This window comes from Falco punctatus, assembly GCF_963210335.1.
Source record: "Falco punctatus genome assembly, chromosome: 11".
Lineage (NCBI taxonomy): Eukaryota > Metazoa > Chordata > Aves > Falconiformes > Falconidae > Falco > Falco punctatus.
Genome location: NC_137591.1, coordinates 34,395,972 through 34,416,277, shown reverse-complemented (window position 1 = coordinate 34,416,277; position 20,306 = coordinate 34,395,972). Strand labels below are relative to the sequence as shown.

The following is a 20,306-nucleotide window of genomic DNA, read 5'->3' as shown; positions in this document are numbered from 1 at the left end:
GAAGCATGGAGTTTCTTAAACTTGTAAAACTCATTTATATCCCTTTTTCTTCTTCACAGTAGTACAATAGAGTGGGGGAAAAAAAGTTTCCCTTTTTTAGAGATGTTTGAATGGAAACATAATGTTCATGAAAGGAAATGCACAACTGATGAATTTACTACAGTAACTATAATTCAGACCTTTTAAGTCAGATTTTCATGCATTTACATTTCTCTGTTTGATCGTGTCCAGTTGGAATGGTTCTTTTGTGAGACAGGTTGGAATAGTGTAACAAAAGCACATAGAATACTGAGCGTTCCTTACGTTTTTCATATTAACAGTAAATACATGTTTTCCTCTCAGGTATATAATATATCAACCTAGAAAACCTTGATGAATTCATAAGGTCAAAGTTTATGCTAGGCCAGACTTAGTTTGCAGTCCAAGAGGATCATGTCAATTTAAAATTGTTAAAATAATCTTCTAGTTCTTTTTTATATTTTCTTTCTTTTTTTTTTAATTTTGATTGCATTTTGATGGAGCAAAGTTCTTTCTATAAAAACCACCTTTTTTCATACCTAGAAACTACCTTGTCATTGCTTTACTTGGACTTCTTTGGGATGTCTCCCATGACCTCTCATTTTCTTAGTGGTGTTCTGAAATGGTACTCAAATATGTGTAGTAGGGGATTATGAGTGTGATAACTTAGTCTGGGAATAAGGCTGTTTTTAAACAAAGATAAAATACATTTCAATCTACTGGCTTAAATATAGGCTCTCATCCTGCAACTTTTTTTTGCATGTTAATAATCCAAGATATTTTGAGAGAAATCCACAATTATTTTTTTATGAGTTGGACTGTGTATATCTTCAAATCTTCATGAAGATAAATGATATAATTCTGTGGGGGTTAGTATTTGATAAATTACATAAACTGCCTAGCTGGTACATTTTGTGAGCATGAAAAAAGAAGGATGTATCTTTGAGTGAAACAGATCTATATTAAAAAATTATTTTAAGTTCTTCCACTTGCCTTAATTTGAAAAACCTCCTAGGTTCTGTCAGGCAACCTCGTATACAGGCTGGTTTTAGGCATAAGGTAACAGATGTTCTTAAAGTAGCCAAACCCATGGGTGCTGAGCATCAGTGTGGACTGCAGAGCCATGGGGACTGGCCAGGTTACGAGTACATGCAAGGTGCGGTGTGTGACCATACTGTGGATTTATTTACTTCAGGATGTTTTTTTCCCCCTACGTAGCTTATCTCAGCCTTGAATTCTGTTATGAGAACTCCAATGTGAGAATTCAAACAACTATCCAAAAAAAGAAGATAATATGTTTCTTTTCCTAAAAGATAGCAAAATATTAGACAGTGAAAGTGATTTTCATTCTAGCTCTAGAGGAAGAAGACCCAGTGGAGTTACTAAAAAACTTGGGGGTTTTGAAATTTTTTAAGAATTGTTTTCTACATTTAAGTAAGCCAAAAATATACTGTTGCACTCAGCCTTATAGGTGGCTAGCATTCAAGAAAGCTTTTTGAAAAATCAAGTTTACACATTGAGATAGTGATTCTAGTTGAATAAAATTAACTTTCGTAAAGGAGAAGGCTAACTTCATCAAATTTCCGTGTAATTTCTTGGCAAACTAAGTCACTGATATAAAAATGTATGACAGTTTTGTCTGTGGATGATAAAGCATCTGTTCTACTGATGCTCTGTTAAGAATATAATGCAAATAGAAAATTCAAGTTACAATTGCAACATGTCTTTTTATGAGATTTGGTCTCTTCAGAATTGGGATAAATGCATGCCTGTTTTTTTGAGAATGGGAAAATTATTTTCTAATTAACTTGCATGTTTTGCATAACACAGTAATTATTTTAGGCAATGGTGCTGTAGATTAAGAACATTTGTGGTAATAACATATATAAGCAAGAAAGAAACTATATAGCAGCTCCCAGTAGTATCACAGTAAGCAATTTCATATTACATATTACAAACCTCTGCTGTTAAGGCCTCAGAATCTAGTAATAATAAAAGTCATTCTTTGCTGAAAATGATCAAATTGACTTTCCATACCTACAATTTTTATTTCATGCATTTCCAAGATATATTTATCTAATTAGCTTTGTACCTTTATTCTGTTAACTTCTCAAAATTGAAATGATGTAGCTGTTGCTTGTTCTGTAGAAAAGAGCTACACGCTACCCTTTTTAATGATAGATTTATTAATGGAGCAAATCATCAGCTATTTTAAATCAATGCAAGCCTGGTGAAAGCTGCTAGAACAGTGTCGGTGTAAAAGGAAACAAGTGTGCATAAAATGCATTCATGATACAGCACTTGTTTCCACTCTAGTTTCTCCAGTTTGCGTTATTTGTAGCGCTGAGATACTCAGATGTGATGAACCTGAGGATCTGTTCTGCTGCATACTCAGCAGAAGAATCCTCGGTTACGTGTCGGTCACAGTCATGCTCATTGGCTTAGTTAAATGTGTTACGTAGCGTCAAACGTTCTTAAAATTAGAGTGTTTTAAAGCTGCCTTATTCCGCTTTGAATATAAATGTGTGTCTGCTCTGGAGCAACACCCATTTGTGATTCTATGGGATTTGTGTTTAGTCCACAAAGGCAGAAGGCCTTAGCCTGAATGAAGGCATCAGGAGATACTAAAATTTTTTGGTATTGGTTGAAGACGTGGGGATCACAGGGGTCTCCGTTTCCCTTTTTGGAAGCCCTATTGCCTAGAAACGTTCGTGACAGTTTGCAGTATCGGCAAACCTTTATTTCCATAGTATGAACATGATGAAAGCTTGTTTTGGCCTCAGTCAGTCTGGGTTTTGTTCGTCTTTTTTGGTGATGGTTGGTTCGTGGTTTTTTGTTGTTTTTTGTTTGTTTGAGGGCTTTTTTTTAATTATTATTATTTTTTTTTCTTAATTGTTCCTCTCCTGTGGGACATTGTTCATGAAAGCAATTGGCTAATCCATACTGTGAACAGATTTTTCTAAAACTGGCTGCGGCTGCAGGCAGGTGAGAATTGCTACTTTTGCTCCCAGAGCTGGGACCAGTTTGATGGGGCCATGTGAAGTGATGCAGGGAGCCTCTCCTCGGGCCTCAGTGAGGCAGTCGCCACTCAGTGGGTGCTCGTGGCTCAGAGCTGTGATTGAATTAATGCAATGGGAGAAAGTACTGTATGTCAGCTATCTGTGTAGTTTTGTGTAGGTGATCTTACCTTCCATTTATTTTTCATAGTTTATTTTTTATTTCTGGGTTTTTTTTTTCGCTCTAGTATTTCATTTCCCACCAAGTTGCTTAAACTAGCCTATCTATTGCTGGCAACTCTGGAGTGAGTAGTTTTAGTAGTCTCACAGTACCCAGAAGTGTGATGACGATTGTTGAATGTTTTTTCCCTTCAGCGCTGGATACTGAGTATATTCTTGGTTAGATGTTGCCAGATACATTCACTAGAGGAAGAAACAGAAGATCATAGGGAACTGTGATAAATTAGCTTGACAAATTCAGTTTCTTGCTTTTGTACGGCAGGAGGTCTCACTCCAGAGGCTTTGTGTGGATATTTGTTTTATTTTGACAATATAGTTCCTTGTCTTATTCGAATTAGAAATGAGTAGTTTAATATCTTGTGTTAAATAGGGTATTATGCAGCTTCCAAACACCCCCCAAGGAAGGGTTTCGAAAGCAAATGCAGAACCAAAACTGGTGTTAGTGATATTTGTGTAGCAGTGTGGTGATGTTAACTGGTACCATATTCTCCAGAAAGGCGTTTTAAACCCACTGTAGTTCTAGACAGACCACTTTTGAAACAGGCACTGTTAGCTCTGCCATACAGTATGGTTGGTTAGTGAAAGTAGGTATGGCACGCCGCTTAGCGAGCTGGGCATGCCTTCCTGCTCATACTTTATTTAGGAACAGTGTCCTTTATTTTGTGGTTGTCATTACTGCAGAGTAAAAAAAAAAAAAAGTATCCCTGTGTAGTAAAAATTTCAGTGGCAACTGTGTTCATTTAATACAGGCTTCAACAGAAAATGTTAACTAGTTAACTGTATGCTTTTAGGTATTTTTTTGTTCCACAAATGATGTGGTAGTTGGTATTTAAAACTTGATCTCTTCCACTTCTTTTAATTCAGTGCACCCATGCCTTATCTAATTGGTGTCCACTTAAGCTTAATAGAGGTAAGTTTACTAAACACTTCTGTGTACTGATAAGCATGAGGGGGGGGGTGTGTGTGCACGCCATAAATGGTAACTTTAATGGAAATGCTTCAGAAATGATCCCTGTTTTTTAGCATACAGAATTACAAAATTTAAGCTTCAGATACTTTACAAAGTGAAAAAATGTCACTCTCTGAAATCTTACTTTTGAAGTGTTTTATGGAGAGATGTAGGTTCTACATCATGATTTGTTTCTGTGTCTATTTAATAGCACAATGATAGGTTTTTTTCCTACCCTTTTTAGTGGTTCAGCAACAGATTTTTCCCAATAATAAGAACAATTAAAATTTATTTTGGAGTCACCATCAATCAGAATTCAACATCATTCCAGTCTGCCAGATAATTTATGTTCCCGTCCCTCTGGAAATCTGAGTCTAACATTCATGCCATAACGTTTAGCACTACTAATTTAGAAATGACTGGTTTTTTGCCAAAAAAACCAAGAGGTAGCCATTCCAGATTTGGACATACAACAAAACAATAGAACTCTCCTGAGTGGTAAGTAATAGCTGGGTCGTAAGTAGCTTTGCCTCTCTCTGTGGCTGTTTGATGACACCACTAAGCCTATGTGTGTAGTCTGATTATCATGCAGAGTAGATAATTGATTTGGGAAATTTATTTGATTTTACACTTCTGCTGAAGCAGTTTCTAGGGATCAGTTCACATTTGTTAAACTGATGAGGTAGGTTCTCCCCCAGTCTGAGCCACTAGCACTTTGTTTCTGAAGCCTCCTGTCATGTATACTTCTTAATGCCAGGCATAGCCTTCTGTTATCTCAAATCAGGTTCATATAACCTGCATACATTGATTGTAATATCTTGACTAGGATCTTTTTCCTTATTCTATCAGAAAATCATTGAACAGAAAGGCTTGCTTTGCAAAAGAAGTCACTCAATTCCTTCTGGAATTATTTCCTCGACTGTCCTATTAAGTATTATTGTAGGAACATAGAGAAAAAGGGTTCTATCATTTTTTCCTGAAAGGAACAAGTTGTTTAATTCTTAGCTGCTAGTCAAGTCCATTGATGAAAGATTGTTTCATCCATTCTGCTATAATGCTAGTAGACATCACATGCCTGGGACTTACATAAATCTGCAAATACTTTCTTAGTTTTCTCTGGTTTTCATCTGATTATATGATTAACATGCTATCTGATTTTCACAAATGTGAGGGAATGAAATGTTGTTATAAGATATGCATAATTCCAATATATTTAATTAAGTTTTGTGTGAATCTTACTTTTCAAGAGTTCATTTCTTGAATATATATGCTTGTATTTCAGAGATTACTAATATAAGCTTACTGTTTGATGAAGAGGAAGTGTTTTTAAAAGCCAGTCTGAATCTGGCATCTAATTTACAAATCCTACATCTAAAGCTCAAAATGTTGCCTTGCCATTACTGTCTTTTGTAATATCATCTTTTGTAATCTAGCACATTATAATATAAATGTACTTCAGGAGGATACTATAGTAAAATGCTTTTCCACTAATTTTTTTCCCCTCTTAAGAGAGTAAAAAATAGATCACTGGAGGATGTGGTTTTGCTGAATGTTGACACAAACACTCTAGAAACCCCTTTTAATGACCTGAACAACCTACCTGGTGAAGTGGTAAGTCTTACAGATATTTCGTTCTTTCTTTCTTATATAAATGCGTGAATTACTAGTAGTTATTTTGCCTGGTTTTGCTAACTGTTATAAAAGGAATAAGGGGGTGAAGAGCACCAAGTGTAGACCCCTATATTTGAGATTTTTACCTTTTTGACAGTTGAGGAGATGTTGAATGGAACATCATATCTCTTATTGTAAAAGTAGGATCATAATTATAAAGCTAGCTGCATTCATTAGGCATAGCCGCTCTAAACGCAAGAGTCTCTTCATCTCATCTTAATCATTATATTACAAAGTAGGCATTTCTGTCTGCCTAGTGGCATGTCTTGCAAAAGAACGAGAGAGTTTTTGAAGGCAAAAAGAAGAAGGGGGCCAATTATCGGCTTCTGCTTCCCTGCCACCTGCCAGCGCTTTCCTTTTAATTAATGATCTGATGGCACTGGTCAATATAATAAGAAATGCTTGTACAGTTGGGGTCAGAAAATTCAGGCTTTGATCTTCTTCAACTTTCTGAAACATTTATTTGTTTTCTCTAAATTATTTCAGTTTTATTTTAATCTCTTCTATCCTGCTGAGGGCTGCGTGAATGAAAACCTGTACTGTTTGTCATTTGCTTTGGCAGAGCAAAGACTGCTTACTTAGAATTCTATTTGTAAATTAAACTGCAAACCCAGTTTGTCATAAAAGACGTCTGATCCTTTTGAAATGACGAAAACTGTCTTTTGTCTGTAAAGGATGATAAATTAAGTGCCAGTTCTTTCTGGACTTTGATCTTGCAAAGGGTGTCCCACCCCTCCTCCCCTCCCCCCCCCCCTTTTTTTTTCCTTCTTATTGCCTATAGGGGAACATACTCTATATCATTTTAAATAGTCACAAAATTCATTTACCTTGTTCTTCCCAATAGAGCTCTAAAAGAATATAATTGTGAAACCACTGTTCTGGTTGTTTAGTGATAGAAGCTCAAGCTATCACAAATGGTTGCCAGAACAAAGAGTTTTATATCAAAATGTGAAATAAAGTTACATTTTCTGAAATTATAAATCATGATAACAAATTGTCTTAAAGTAAGGCACTGTAGTGACATGCTACATCTTTTGGTTTTGTTGGTAGTTTGTATGTATTTGGTACAATAGAAGTCAAACTCTTGATGATTATATTAATGTTGATTCCCTTTGATTTTAATGATGCTAAAATCTACACTTCTTATAAATCATCTGCTCAGTGTTTCTTTTGACTCAGTATCAACTATAGTTCAGAAATGCAAAAGACTATATAACAACTATTCTGACATTTTGTGATTTTATGTTGGTGTATGAAGATATATATACACACATGTACGCAGTTATATACAATAATTTTGACTGTGTTGTTCAAGTGTATAACAAGGTAATAAAAATTGAGTATTTTTCTGGTGTGTCAGTAATTTTAACTGACCTTGCATTCAGTGAATAAGGTTGAGGTTATAATGTCATGGAGATATATACCTCTTGTCAAATAATAGCTAGATGTAGAATTGAGAATTAGGTGTCATCTCCCATAAGATACTGGAGTTGTAGCTGGAGGTCCTTTGAACAGTAAAAATGGGTATTTGTGCAATGAGAGGGACTTCTGTATTTTTACAGATGCATATCAAAATGATCTCTAAATGAGTAGGCTAGCGTGAAGAAAATAGGGATACAGATCTTCATACTTTCATTAGTATATTCTCCCCCAGGATATATGCGTGTTACTATTATTAATGTCAATGAAGGTTATCCAAGTGTACAGACTATGTGGTAGACTTAAAATGTTTCATTCTGTATCTAATACAGAACAAACCCCCTGACAAACTGTGTTCTATGCAATATACACTTGCAGAATTTGAGGATTTTATAATGAAACTTTATTTGTATATTCCCATTTCTTTCTCTACTTCAATCTGTAAAGCGCCTTTTAATTAACACAATTTAATGGAAAACATACGCAGTTGTAGTTGGAAAACCTGGAAACAAAAGGCACAGACAACATCCATGTTTGCTTCATGAAATGACAAAATGTTTGTTCTTTTGCGTTCATAAGGGGCAGTGCAACTGCTAACATCTCGGTTAAAAAGTATAAGATGTAGGAGTGTAGAGTCAAAATGGTAAGTTGACTTAAAACATTATCAAATGTCAAAGATACATATGTGAAGCATTTTAACGTACATAAACCTCATAAGCATACATACAAAGGTATTAAAATTTCTGATGAAAAAATATAATGACTACCTCTGAAAGGTGTTAAAATAGGATGAAGAAATGAAAATACTAAAGAAGCTCTAGTCTTACTATCCCTTTCAGAAATTGATTCCAGGTTGGTTAACAGCCTAACAAAATAAATGCAGTTTTTTCAAAGTGTTTTCTAAAACTGTTTCTTGTGTCCAAAAGGAAATTGAGTAATTATTTTCTTGATCGATAAGCCTGATGATGTCCTCACAGCACAGGTATTTAATAGTTTACTCATGTATAAGTAGTATGCCTATTAAAATGCTCTGATTGTGAATTTTTTAATGATAAATTTAAGCTTGAGAAAACATTATTATATGGCATTGTCTAATAAACTGTATAATAAATTAACTGAGATTTAAAGGCATTTTAAACTCATTCACTTAAGCATTTAAATTATAGTTACAGGCTAGATGACTTTCTATGCATGTGAACTCTATTATTCTGTCAGACTGACCAGTGGTCTTGACTGTGCAAAGGTCAGTGGTCACAGTTGTCCTGAATTACCAGTCCTTTTTTCATGTGGACCCTCTGCTGCGTTGCATGCTGTAATCTTCTTAATGGCTTCATTCCAATATTCACACATAATATTTTAGATTTATTGACTGTTAGAAATACTACCATGCCAGTAGCAGTTCCGCTACTCCTAAGGTATTCAAAATTGGAAAAATAAATCAGTGCAAGACTTTCAGGAATCCTTTGTTTTCTTAGAGGGGGGAAAATCCCTCTTTTTCCTGTCTTCTGACAAGAACACTTGTTTTTAAATTTCATCATTTCACTGTGAATTTGTCTATTATTTTTTAATTAAAAAAAAAGAAAGGGAAAATAAGTAGCTACTTCTGTGAAAGTAAATGTCCTAATACAATAATACTCAATCACCACTTTAATAATGTAAAATGTTAGAAAAAGAATATTTGTGGTGTATATAAATTAGCGGAGACCATAGGCACAAATTTGTAAACTTTGGGCTTGATCCTACAATACCCATTTGCAGTTAACTGACAAAAAGGCTACTCCTCTGCTCAAGTCTGAATGCTTTCAGAAAAAGCTTGGAGAACTGAGGGCATCGCTTTCAGCAACCCAGTCTTACTGACTTCTCCATAGACTAGACCAGAACTTTTATAAATATGATCTTCAGAAAACAAGAGGCTTTATGAGTTTTGAGCATTTTCTGTGGTTGTTAAATACTGTTAACTATAAAATCTACAGAGCTGTTGAAAGATGCGTGGCTTTGGTAGCATGTGGTGCCTACGCACTATGATGCAATGCGGAATCTAAATGGGTTTTTAGAGTTTTAGTTTTAGATTCCTAAAGTCACAGGATTTTAGCACTGTAAACTTGAGTGTATGAACATTACTGTTCTAAAAGTAATATTTGAAAAGTAGGCTGTCATTCATGTAGAAAATTAAAGTTACTTTATAAAGCAATTACTGAGTGTGCAAGGTATTTCTGAAAATACAATGGTTAATAGTATAAAGCAGTTATGGTCAACATGTAACAGTGCAACTAAAAAGATTTTTTGTAAAATTTAACTATCATAATTTACTATGTTTTCCCATCAGAAAATAACCAAAAATATTACTAATGTATTTTTAGAAACTCAGAGCAGTCCACAGTGTTTGCAGTGTTATGAGGCAGCTGTTTATTTTGAATAAATCCTTAGAGTTGAGATTCTGTTGAACCTTGATATAGTTTTAGAAGCTAGAATGTGAAGTTGAAAACTACAACTAGTTTTGAAAACATTTGCATTTAAGTAGTTGTCTTTGTCTAAATGAGTATTTGTGATTAAATGCTGGAGGGCTATCTGAGATGCCCAAATCCTCTGTGTGTAGATAATATGTGTAAGCCCGTTCAATAACAGTATTGATTGAATTCATATCAGATTCCATTTTGTTGTGAGGTTTTTGTTTTATGTCTCTTCTCTGCTATATCCTTTCACTTTCTTGCTGTTGACAGTGGGCTTGCTTTTATAGTGACAACATCTGATGGGGAGCACCAAAAAATGGTTGAAAGTATAACAACTGTCACTGATAGCAGAGAAATACCTGCATATTTTTATTTTTCAGAGATCTGATTGTCATTGGGAACCCCAGTGCACAGTTCTGCATTTCTCAGGCAACAGATATTTTGAATACTTCTATATGTGCTCAAATTTATATGTGTGCTTAAGATTTTGAAGGAGCAAAGGCTTTGATTAATAGTTACATGATATTATAAATTTATTTTTTAACGTGATATGCAGTTCTATTTTTCTGCCTACACAGACATTGAAGCTATATTAGTCATGCTTTTTTTCAGATCAGATAGTTTTATTTTAGGAATCTTAGAAAGGACATAGGCTGGCTGTTTTAAAAAAGTGACACTTAGCTTTAATGACCAACAAAATATGTTTCTACATTTTAGATACTTGATTACCTATGAAAGCAAAATTACATATCACTGTCATGACTTTCTAAATCCCTGAAAAACAATTCTGTTGATGTAAACCTTCTTAAAGCTCTGATTGCTCTTCACTGGTAATGTTTAGCAATCCAATGAAGTCACCTTCCTATGAGAAGCTGTTGCTAGGAAAAGATAAAAACAGTTTGCTTCTAATATAAATTAATCATACCATTTCTGAAATGGATCACTCGAGTCTTCCAGAAATAAATGTTAACAACATTCTGAACCCTGTGGTTTGTTTGTTTGCAGTTCTTTATTTTTAAACTTTGTAAAAGGCAATTTCTGCTTAAGACATGGAAAGAAGTGGAGAGAAGGTTTGGCATTTTTATCATACATGGGTGGATGGATAAAAGCATACATAAGGAAAAGATTTTGATAAACGTGCTGCTTTTTTTTTTTTTTTTCTTTGGCTTGATGCTAAAACTGTATATTTTCTTTGAAATTTTAAGAACTATTAATGATGTTACCCAAAGAGGTCTCACAGTTCCTTGGTTTTGGATTCATGGATCTAAGCAATCACAGTCCTGCTGTGCACCAAGTCCTTCTGAGCAGTTCAAGACGCCTGGTCTCTTAGCTACACCTACTGTATTGGCTGTAATAACTACTTTAGCACTTTAATCTTTGATTAAACTGCGGAACTAGGAGAATTTGCCGGCAGCCTACCCAAATGTTCAGCTTGGGTTTGCTCACTGGTGGGATAAGCCCTGAGAAAGCGCTGTCTCTCTGTGTGCAGCTTTGCTGACCTCTGTCTGAAGGAGACCGGGCAGGTCTCGAGGGCGCTTCAGCCAGGCACCAGTGGTGCCGGCTGGGGAACTGGGGCTGCGGCTCATTCTCTCTGCAGCCTTTTTAAGAGCACTGCGCTCCTTGTACTTCTGCGGAATAATGGTAATAGAGCTCTTTCTGCCTTGTAGCAGTGCCTCCTGAGAGAAGCAGAAGTTGGAGGAACTTTCTTTGAACTCCAGCGCAGCCCTTCTGAGCTCCAGCTCCCTGCAGAACAGCAGCACAAAAGTGGCCACCTGATTGACACGTTTTGTGCTGGAGAACCCACCTCCAAACTACCAGCCCATTGGGATGTTCTTCATGTTATTTAACTAATAATGTACCAATACAGCAGTGAAAAGGGAGATTTGTTGCTTTCTATTGTTCTTTTTAACGTGTTTTGTCTAAAACAGCCTCTTTATGGACTTACTTTAGGGTACCTAGGGCCTGCCAGAACTGAGACAATCAGAAAATACCATTTTCCTCCACATCCACTGCTTTGTCCTTTAATTCATCTGCTCTACATCATCTTTACCCCCTTTCTTCTCTTACCTGGTCTTACCGTCTGCCCTAATCTCCCCAAACTCACAAGGTATAATTTAGAAGAATGTAGATTTAACAGAATATGGAGAATATTCTACCTTTTCCCTCTCTTATATTTAGAAGGTGCTTTGTCCATCATGTCAGAGACAACATTTTAAGGCTGACAGTTCTTTTTTTGACCTCATGTTACTGCTTTTGTTTTAGTGAAACTGAGCTAACATTGATGGGCGGATTTCCCTTATGCAAAGGATTTATTTCCCCTGGAATTAAATAAACCTTATTTTTAATAACTTTAGATTAGTCATACAGTTCAGAACATAACCCCAAAACAAACAAACAAAAAAACCACGCCAAACCCCAACACAACCCTCCTCCCTCAACAAAACAAAAACCCAAAAAGCCTCAAAACAAAAAAAAAACAAAACCAAGAAATGCATTTATTTTTTCAACCTTGAACTGCTTAACTGATTTTTGTGCTCAGACTTGTACTTTTTTTTTTTTTCTTTTCTTTTGAGGTATAAGGAAGAAACATAAATGAGCCTTGGTGTATGCTTTCCATGGGCTAAACGAATCAGGCGCTAAACTTTTATCTAGATCTATGGAGCTTGGATATAAATTGAAAAGATCACAGCTATGGGGAAAAGACCTATACTGTAAAGGCCTTTCTGCATAGATTATGAACATCATAACTCAATAATTTTTTTTTCCAAAACTATAGTTATAATTGGACCCAATGGGGGTCTCTCTCTTTGATCAGATCACAGTAACTGTGACTTTACACTGGAAAATGTCACTACTGTGAAGGTTTATCACCTGTAGAGCTGGTCTTTTCTCTGATGCCATGTTCAATTCTCATTAGCATTATTCAAAGTTTAGTTGTTAATTAGGGTGACACTTCAATTACAATCATCATCTACCAGAGCAGTCAGGACTGCTTGCATAAAGAAAAAGATATTAATTCTTGCATATATTTCAAAAATGAATGAAAGCTGTTTTGGTGATGGGTTGTGTTTATAATGTTCTGTTTAAAGAGTAACTCTGAATGTTACTTTGTATAGTATTTAGTGATTTAAATATTGCTTTATTGGGTGGTTTGCAATACAAAGGGATGCAGAAACATGTATTCTGTGTGATTGCAGTTGACTGACTTCTCCAGATGACTGTCAAGATGAGAATTAGGAGATTATAGACTATAATAGGGTGTAATTCCACACATCTTTAAAGAATACTGTAATAATTCCAGAATTATATGATTTTTTTTCTCCAAAGTATCTCCAAGTAAGGATCATCACAATTAAGAGTTCTCGTTTTCCAGGTTCTATATAAACACTGATTGCCATTTCCACATAAAAAAAAGACAAAACTCCTTAAAAAAACGGTTGAGCACTAAAACATGAATGGTGTTGGTTTTGGGTTTTTTTGTTGTTGTTTTTTTTTTTTTTAATTACAGATGCCTCCTAAGTATTCTTATTTTTTTCCTTTCACATGTTGTATTTTCAAGGACAATTCTAAAGGAAATGTAGCACTGAATTTACATTGAATTTTCTCAGCTGTTTGACAGTGGTAGCAGGTATTCCCATGGTGCATGAGAAATGATGTAAGATAGTAATTTGACTTAAAAATCCCTAAAACTGAGCAGTAAGTGACCATTAAGAATCCTTAAAAATCAACCTTTGTAGCATAAATAAAAAGATATCTAACTGTCTTAATTCAAAACAAGTAGGTACATGTTATGATTGAAAAAAAAAATCTGCAGAAAAGTGGCTCACATGCATTTTGCTGTAAAATAATTAAGCTTATTTATGTCAAGAGGCCTTGGGAAAAAAAAGAGAGCATAAACCAATTTACATTAGCACTCTACCATCATCCCCTGCTTTCATTTCAATTAACAGACCAGCAGGTGCCCTTTGCAGTTAAAAAGATAAGCTATCAAGGAAGAGGATGAATTTTTGGCTGACCTGTAGACACCATGGTTTGCCTGCTGATTGGGTTCATACCTCGCTCTACCAATTTCTGAGGTGTTAATTTAACTGTTCCTTTCTGTCATGCAGGTCTCGGCCTTGAAAAATAAACTGAAAAAACAGTCTACAGCTACGGGTGATGGAGTAGCCAAGGCCTTTCTTCGGGCACAGGCAGCACTGTTTGGATCCTACAGGGATGCACTAAGATACAAACCAGTAAGGCTCCTTCTTTAATACTTTTTTTCTTTAATTTCTAAGAGCACAGTCTCATTCTTTGCAAGGAAAATATGAAATGTTTTATCCCAGTCTGAAACATTTCAAAGAAAATGTTCTAAATCTTATTCTGTCCAAAGGTACGTGGGCAGTTTAGAAGACACTTATGGCTATGAGTTGTACTGAAAAATAAATGCTCATTCAAAGTCAGCTATTTTCTTGTTTCTAGCACTCTTATAATCTGTTTTGTACAAAATCAGGTTGTATTAATGAAACTACTTACACACAGTTCTCCTGGTTTAATGTGATGAGGAACTGAAGAGTGTGTGCCTTTCAGTCTCCATCATTTTTCACTGTATCAGTCTGGAGACTTTACTGTGTTTGAGGCCAGAAGCTTTTTATTTCCTAGCAGAAGCCAGATGAGCGTCAAACATGCATCTCTTCTATTACACACTTATCTTGATTCCACTGAAAAGTCAGGAGAAATGAAAACCCATTTCATCCCATCAGTACTTCAGAATTTGTTTTTCTGATGTTTTGCTGGTACTCAGTGGATTGATGCATTATGGGCTTTCATCCTTCCTGGTTTACAGGGGTGGTACATATTGAGCCTATTAGAGATAAAATAATTTATCAGAAACAACCGGGAGATTCATTCATCTGTCAGTCCAGATCCTTTTCCTGTGATATTTGTAAACTACTGATAGTTCCATTTGATCAAATGCATTGAGATGACATTGGCTGAATCAGATTCTGAGGATAGTGTTTGGTGGTCTGATGGATTCAGATAAATACTGAGATTTGATAGGAGAAATGCATCCTCGCTTGAGGTGCCAAGTTTGTAAAACTGGTGGGTGTGTGGGTGCATGGGTGGATTTTGGGGGCAAGGAGGGGGGTGCGTTCTGTTGTTGGGTAAGGAACTATGTGGTGTTTCTTGATGGAAATGGATAGGATGGTTATTAATTCCAGAAGAAGCCTTTTCCTGGAGGAAACATTAAAATACAGTATGGCACAGTCTTCCTTCTGTCCAAGCGGTTTTCTCACAGGTATTCTATTTTGCTGTGAGCATTTTACACATGAGTTGTCTGTGCTACTGGTGGCCATTGTTACTGGGACGAAAAGTTACACATGCAGAGATGAAGTAACGTTTAAGGGTTTAGTTGAAGTATTTGTATTTAGCGATGATTATAGTTTTCTTGTGGTATGGAAAGTGAATTTGTGTACTATATTTAAATGACTATACCTGTTTTCAAAGTTGCTAGAGTTCAACACAGTACTAGCTTCGTTAAAATAAGTATTTCAACAATACAGTTGTCATTTGTTCCATAGTGGCATTACCTGACACTGCTTCAGGAGGAGTCACCTAATTTGTCCCTTAGTCTAAAGGTGGACACGCTGGTCCGTGTCAACTCATGGCAGCTTGCAGTAAGAGCTGTTAAGTCAAAAAATGTCTTAATCTACATTCGATACATGCAAACAGAATGATGTCAGTCTGGTTCATGTCCTTACCTCTGTCTGATGAGAAGTAGGCTCCAGTCAGCCTTTGGTTTGGTAGGTTTGTTGAAATGAATGTGCAAGTTCTATAGCATTCTGGTTAGCTCATTTCTGTTGAAATGAGCTCTCCTTTTAACTGATTTCTGTTTTATTTCAGTTTATCTGTTGGCACGTCTGAAAGATCTACATTTGCACTGTATTGGAAGTAGTGCCCCATGCATCATTTCAACTGGCAAACATTTGTCAAAGTGACCTTTGCAATCTTCCTTTCTGCATTATTTTATTTGCCTTTTTTTTTTTTTCTTTTTTGGCTCCACTGCCTGCATATAAGAGAGGGTATTTATGAAACCATTGTGGCCTGATGGTTTGTTTTTTTAAAGACACATTATTTCAGAATATCTTAACAGACAGAAGTCTGCTGGCAAATACTAGTATATCTTGGATTTTCATCAACTTGTCCAAAGACAAAGCATATTTAAAAGAAGTGTAACTGTTATTTTTGAGCTATGCTTACATAATTTTATCTAACTTGGTGTTTTACAGATTTTTTTCTGTGATAGAAAATATTATTAGAGGCTGAATTTGCTCTGGATTGGTAGAAGCTAAGAGGAGTTGTTCCATGATTTTTCAGCTCATTTTACATGTGCCTTTTGAACTCATTTTAATGCATTGTGAATTGGGAAGTTAAAAAATCAAATCACATTTGACTCTATTAGGACCATTTGTCAGGAGTCTCAAAACTTGTGAGCTGTTATTGCAAAGGAAATAATGACCCTTTGTTTTGGAATCTGCGGCAATAGATATAATAAGGAAATGTAAACCATAAATATGGACTTTATATGCATTCTTTCAGGAGCTCAAGCAGTATTCATGTAGAAAATTTGTAGGGGGTATACTTAAATGAGAATATTTTCTATATAGTTTTGAAATACTTGTGCTATAAATAAGCTTGTCATATTTTCAGAATCAAGAACTGAGGGGTTTTGGGGTACCATTTTTAGGATCGCAAACATCCTGATGAAAAATAATATAATGTATTTGGATAGTTATTGCTTGCTTGTATATTGAAAATATGTTTAAGTGAACTATTTTCCTTGCAACAGTGTGTTCTGTATGATTTTAACTGGAAACATGAAACAACTTTCATTAATATTCACTTTGAGTAAAGAACAGCTTTAATAGTGTCTGTACTCATCCAACACTTCTCTTCACTCCAAACGCTGTTCATCACACCGAACACTCATTCTGTACAACTGTTTGTTTTCAGCATAGGACAGATTCTCCTCAGTGTAGCAATATGTCTTGAACAAACGCCTAGCAATTATTGAAAAAAAAATGATTGGTGAAAGGGAGAATAGGAAGCTTCAGGGGTCTTGAAAGCAGTTCACAGGACTCTAAGAGACCATATGGAAAATTTGACTACTCTAATACAGGCAGGAAATACGACATGTAATAGATTAAGGTGATCAGATTTTTTTGTGTAGTACTTGATAATAAAAAACTTAATCCAGTAAAACTTTCCAAGAAAAGTGGAAATAGTTGTTTTTCCTGATTCAATCATGATGCTGAATTAAAGAAATATGTCAGATTGATATAACTGCCAAAATTATTTTTGTAATATCCTACACTTTACATTAGCAAATACTGCATAATAGAAGTGGATCAGCAGAGCGAGGGACAGTTGGTGCTGAGGACCTGACATCCACGCAGTGGGCATATCTAGCTTTATTATGGTTCTTATTTTAGTCTGCTATTGAATGCTGAACACCCATCACTAGTAGGAGCTCATTTTCTGCTTTAGTTTAATCCAGAAGGAATCCAGTTCATGCATGGTAGGTGGGGATGATTGAAATAATTGTGTTGGTGTCATTTGATAAATGACGGAAAAATAATTCAGAACAAAATATCATCAGTGGAACTGTGAATTATAATGGTTTTCTATATCATTCACATAGAGGACTGCAGTCTGTTTTGAGAAGCTGGGTGAGATGCTCTGACAGGGGAATGTGCACGGACTTTGCGCGGGGTTCTCCAGCAGTGGCAGTGAGGCCGTTCAAACCGTTTTGCTATAAGGAGCCCTGGAATATAGGAAGGCAGGTGGTCAGGGCACGGTTGTACGCACCTAGCCAGCAGCTGCAGTGTGAGCCGTTGCGCGATCTGCAACATCAGTGATCACAAATAGTGCTGATCACAAGGGTCTAACCCTGCTAAGGCACTGCAGCGATCAGGGTGCTCTGAGATAAATGCTTCTAGCATCATGTAAATGCATATACCAATCCAAATTGTGTTTACTTTGGATGGTCATAACTTAGCCTTGAACCTTTTGTTGCTCCTATTTTCTTTAGATAGTCTAGCATTTGGGAATTTGTCAGGTTCTGTGTTCCAGAATTGCATTCATAGTGGGGAGTTAGATACAAAGATTAAAATTGTGCAGTTTGTGTCATTTACTTTACACATTCTTCATGGGTAATTTTTAGGCATCTTCCCTTATATCAGAAAAGAACTATGCCAGTCAAATGTTTTAATAACTCTGTGATGTATAGGGAAAATGGGCCTTACACGTGTACTTGTGCAAACCTTGCAGATGAAATCAAAGACTAGTAGATTTTTTTCCATTAATCATATACAGTATGGTCAGTTAATAAAACACTATATGATGTAAAGAATTCTTAGAAGGCCATATTCCCAGTCTGTGTCCTGCGAGGGAGAGGTAGATAACAGAACAAGGAAGGAGCAGAAAATTAAGGAATATGAAAGTATTCACTATGATAGAGATTAATTTTGATGTCATCAGGAAAATAAAGCAGAGAAGAAAAAGTTATTTGGTCCTAAGCAGCAAACATCAGGAGGCATTACAGCTGTGATATTTGTATGTTTTATTTTTCAAAACCAAAAAAAGTAATTCATCATGGCAGGACACATACATTTCAAATTTAAATGTATTTCAAATAAATCCTCACACTTTTTGACATCTGTTAAATGATTATGGAATATAAGTCACAGTAACTTATTTTCTGCCTTTGAAAAATTGGTTTTTCTTTAAGCATTAGCTAACAAAAGATTAAGTCATCGGAAAAAAAATCACCTCTTTTGGGGGAAAAGTCTTCAAAGCTCTTGATGTTAAAACAAAAGAAATAAACCCAAGATAGCTTTGTTTTAAATTATGGTGGTTGTAACATCACTCATTAGAAATTAATAAATGAAGAGCAAAGGCTAATGGCTTGTTCTGGAATGCTGAGCAGTAGGAGTTCATGGTCTCATCAGTACGCCAGGGATGCTGAGATAACTTCCAGCTTGAAGATAGCACAACCTGTCAGACCCCGCTCTAATTGAAGGCTAACTGGAGTGCTTTGGGCCAATATTGACACTGTTTTAAGTAGTGACGTCTGCTCACCGGCAGATGCAGCTATTGTATTCAATATGTGATAAAACAAAATAATACAATTAAATATTATATTAGGGAAAAGAAAGATATTTTAAGATTCAGAATGCACTTCAGTTACTTGAGAATGTGTAAGTAATGTTTGCTTATAACTGAGTTTCAAAATGAAACCTTTTGGGGATCTCTTGAAATGGGCATTGACTTGTTTACCTTTTGCCCCTAAAAATTACAGGAGATTACAGAAACAGAGAAGGAGTAATGAAATGCCAGAACATCGTTTGTGTTTTAATCCAGAACTACCCTGTGTAATATTTGTTAAGACTATTTATTATGACTTCTATAAGAAATTTATTTTCCATGGTGAAAACCATATTGTTTAATTTGTCTTAAGGACCGTAGTAGTCCTTTATTGAGTATAGAAGTTGTATTAATAGGAGTTGTTGTAGGGTTTAATTCTGACTATAAGAAATATCAGCGCATCTGAATCTTTGGGTGGATTGCAAGAAACTTGCAAATTTTACAGAAATTCATTTGTCATTTTAAATAGCACCTTCCTGAGTAGAATCATAGGTCATTCAGTTATTCCCTAGCCTTTATCTCTGAATGTCAGGACAACAGATGAAATTTCAGCCTGGGCATTCTTGATTTTTAAGCAGAAGAATTTTAATATCAAGACCAAAATGGTGTTTAGAATTTTGTTGTTTTTTTTTAAAAAAAAGTAAATTATACAAGACCAAAGAAGCTATGGCTATACCTACCTACGTGTCATTCCTCATGTAATAAGTGAGAGCTACCGTATGAAATGTTATTAATTATAGTAATAGTGCAAATAGTTGGTATGAGTCATCTCGTGCTAGAGCAATATGAATGTTTTCTGAAATAAAGAATTAAAGTGTTTGTGCTTCTTGTTCAGGTTAAATATCACTAGATTTAGAAAGCACAAAAATACCTTCTAATTGAAATTTTTTTTCTTTTTAAAATGTTCATGCTGCTTTAGCTCACTGTTTTTATATTCCATTGAGGCCTGTATAAATAGCTTGCTTAAAATGTGAATGTAGCTTAGAGTAAGAAATTCCTGCTGTGTGTGGCAAGCCATGAAAGAGGAAGAAAATTCTGTAGCAACTGTTGTTAAAAGGCCAGATAGAATGTTTGGGCATAGGTTGTTTGGTCTGGGTATTAGCTGTCTCCTCTTCAGTATAGAGTCCCCACTGGGTTTTGATCGAACTTGTTTTGAAAGTACATTGTAGATCAATACAACAGGTGCCATTTGATGGTCTAGTAGTTAAATATCAGCGGAGCATTCCTCCAAAACTCACTTTCTAAAGGTACCTGGTTGTATTTGTAGAAATGAGAATGTAACAGGCTTTATGTACGAAAACTTCTAGAGATATTTTTGTTTCTATTGATCCAGTAATTTATTTTTTAGGTAGCACTTCAAAAGGCTTTGTGTTTACA

The 20,306-nt window shown here is 35.5% G+C and overlaps 1 protein-coding gene across 4 annotated transcripts in view; it reads left to right on the top strand.

Moving 5' to 3' along the window:
* DENND1B (DENN domain containing 1B) overlaps nt 1-20,306 on the top strand; it is a 199,339-nt gene that overhangs the window by 138,015 nt on the left and 41,018 nt on the right. For all 4 annotated transcript variants that reach the window (XM_080406489.1, XM_080406490.1, XM_080406487.1 and 1 more), the window contains 3 exons: nt 4,119-4,164; nt 5,713-5,814; nt 13,853-13,978. In XM_080406489.1, coding sequence (XP_080262615.1) covers nt 4,119-4,164; nt 5,713-5,814; nt 13,853-13,978 — 274 coding nt within the window. The remainder of the gene's footprint in view (nt 1-4,118; nt 4,165-5,712; nt 5,815-13,852; nt 13,979-20,306) is intronic.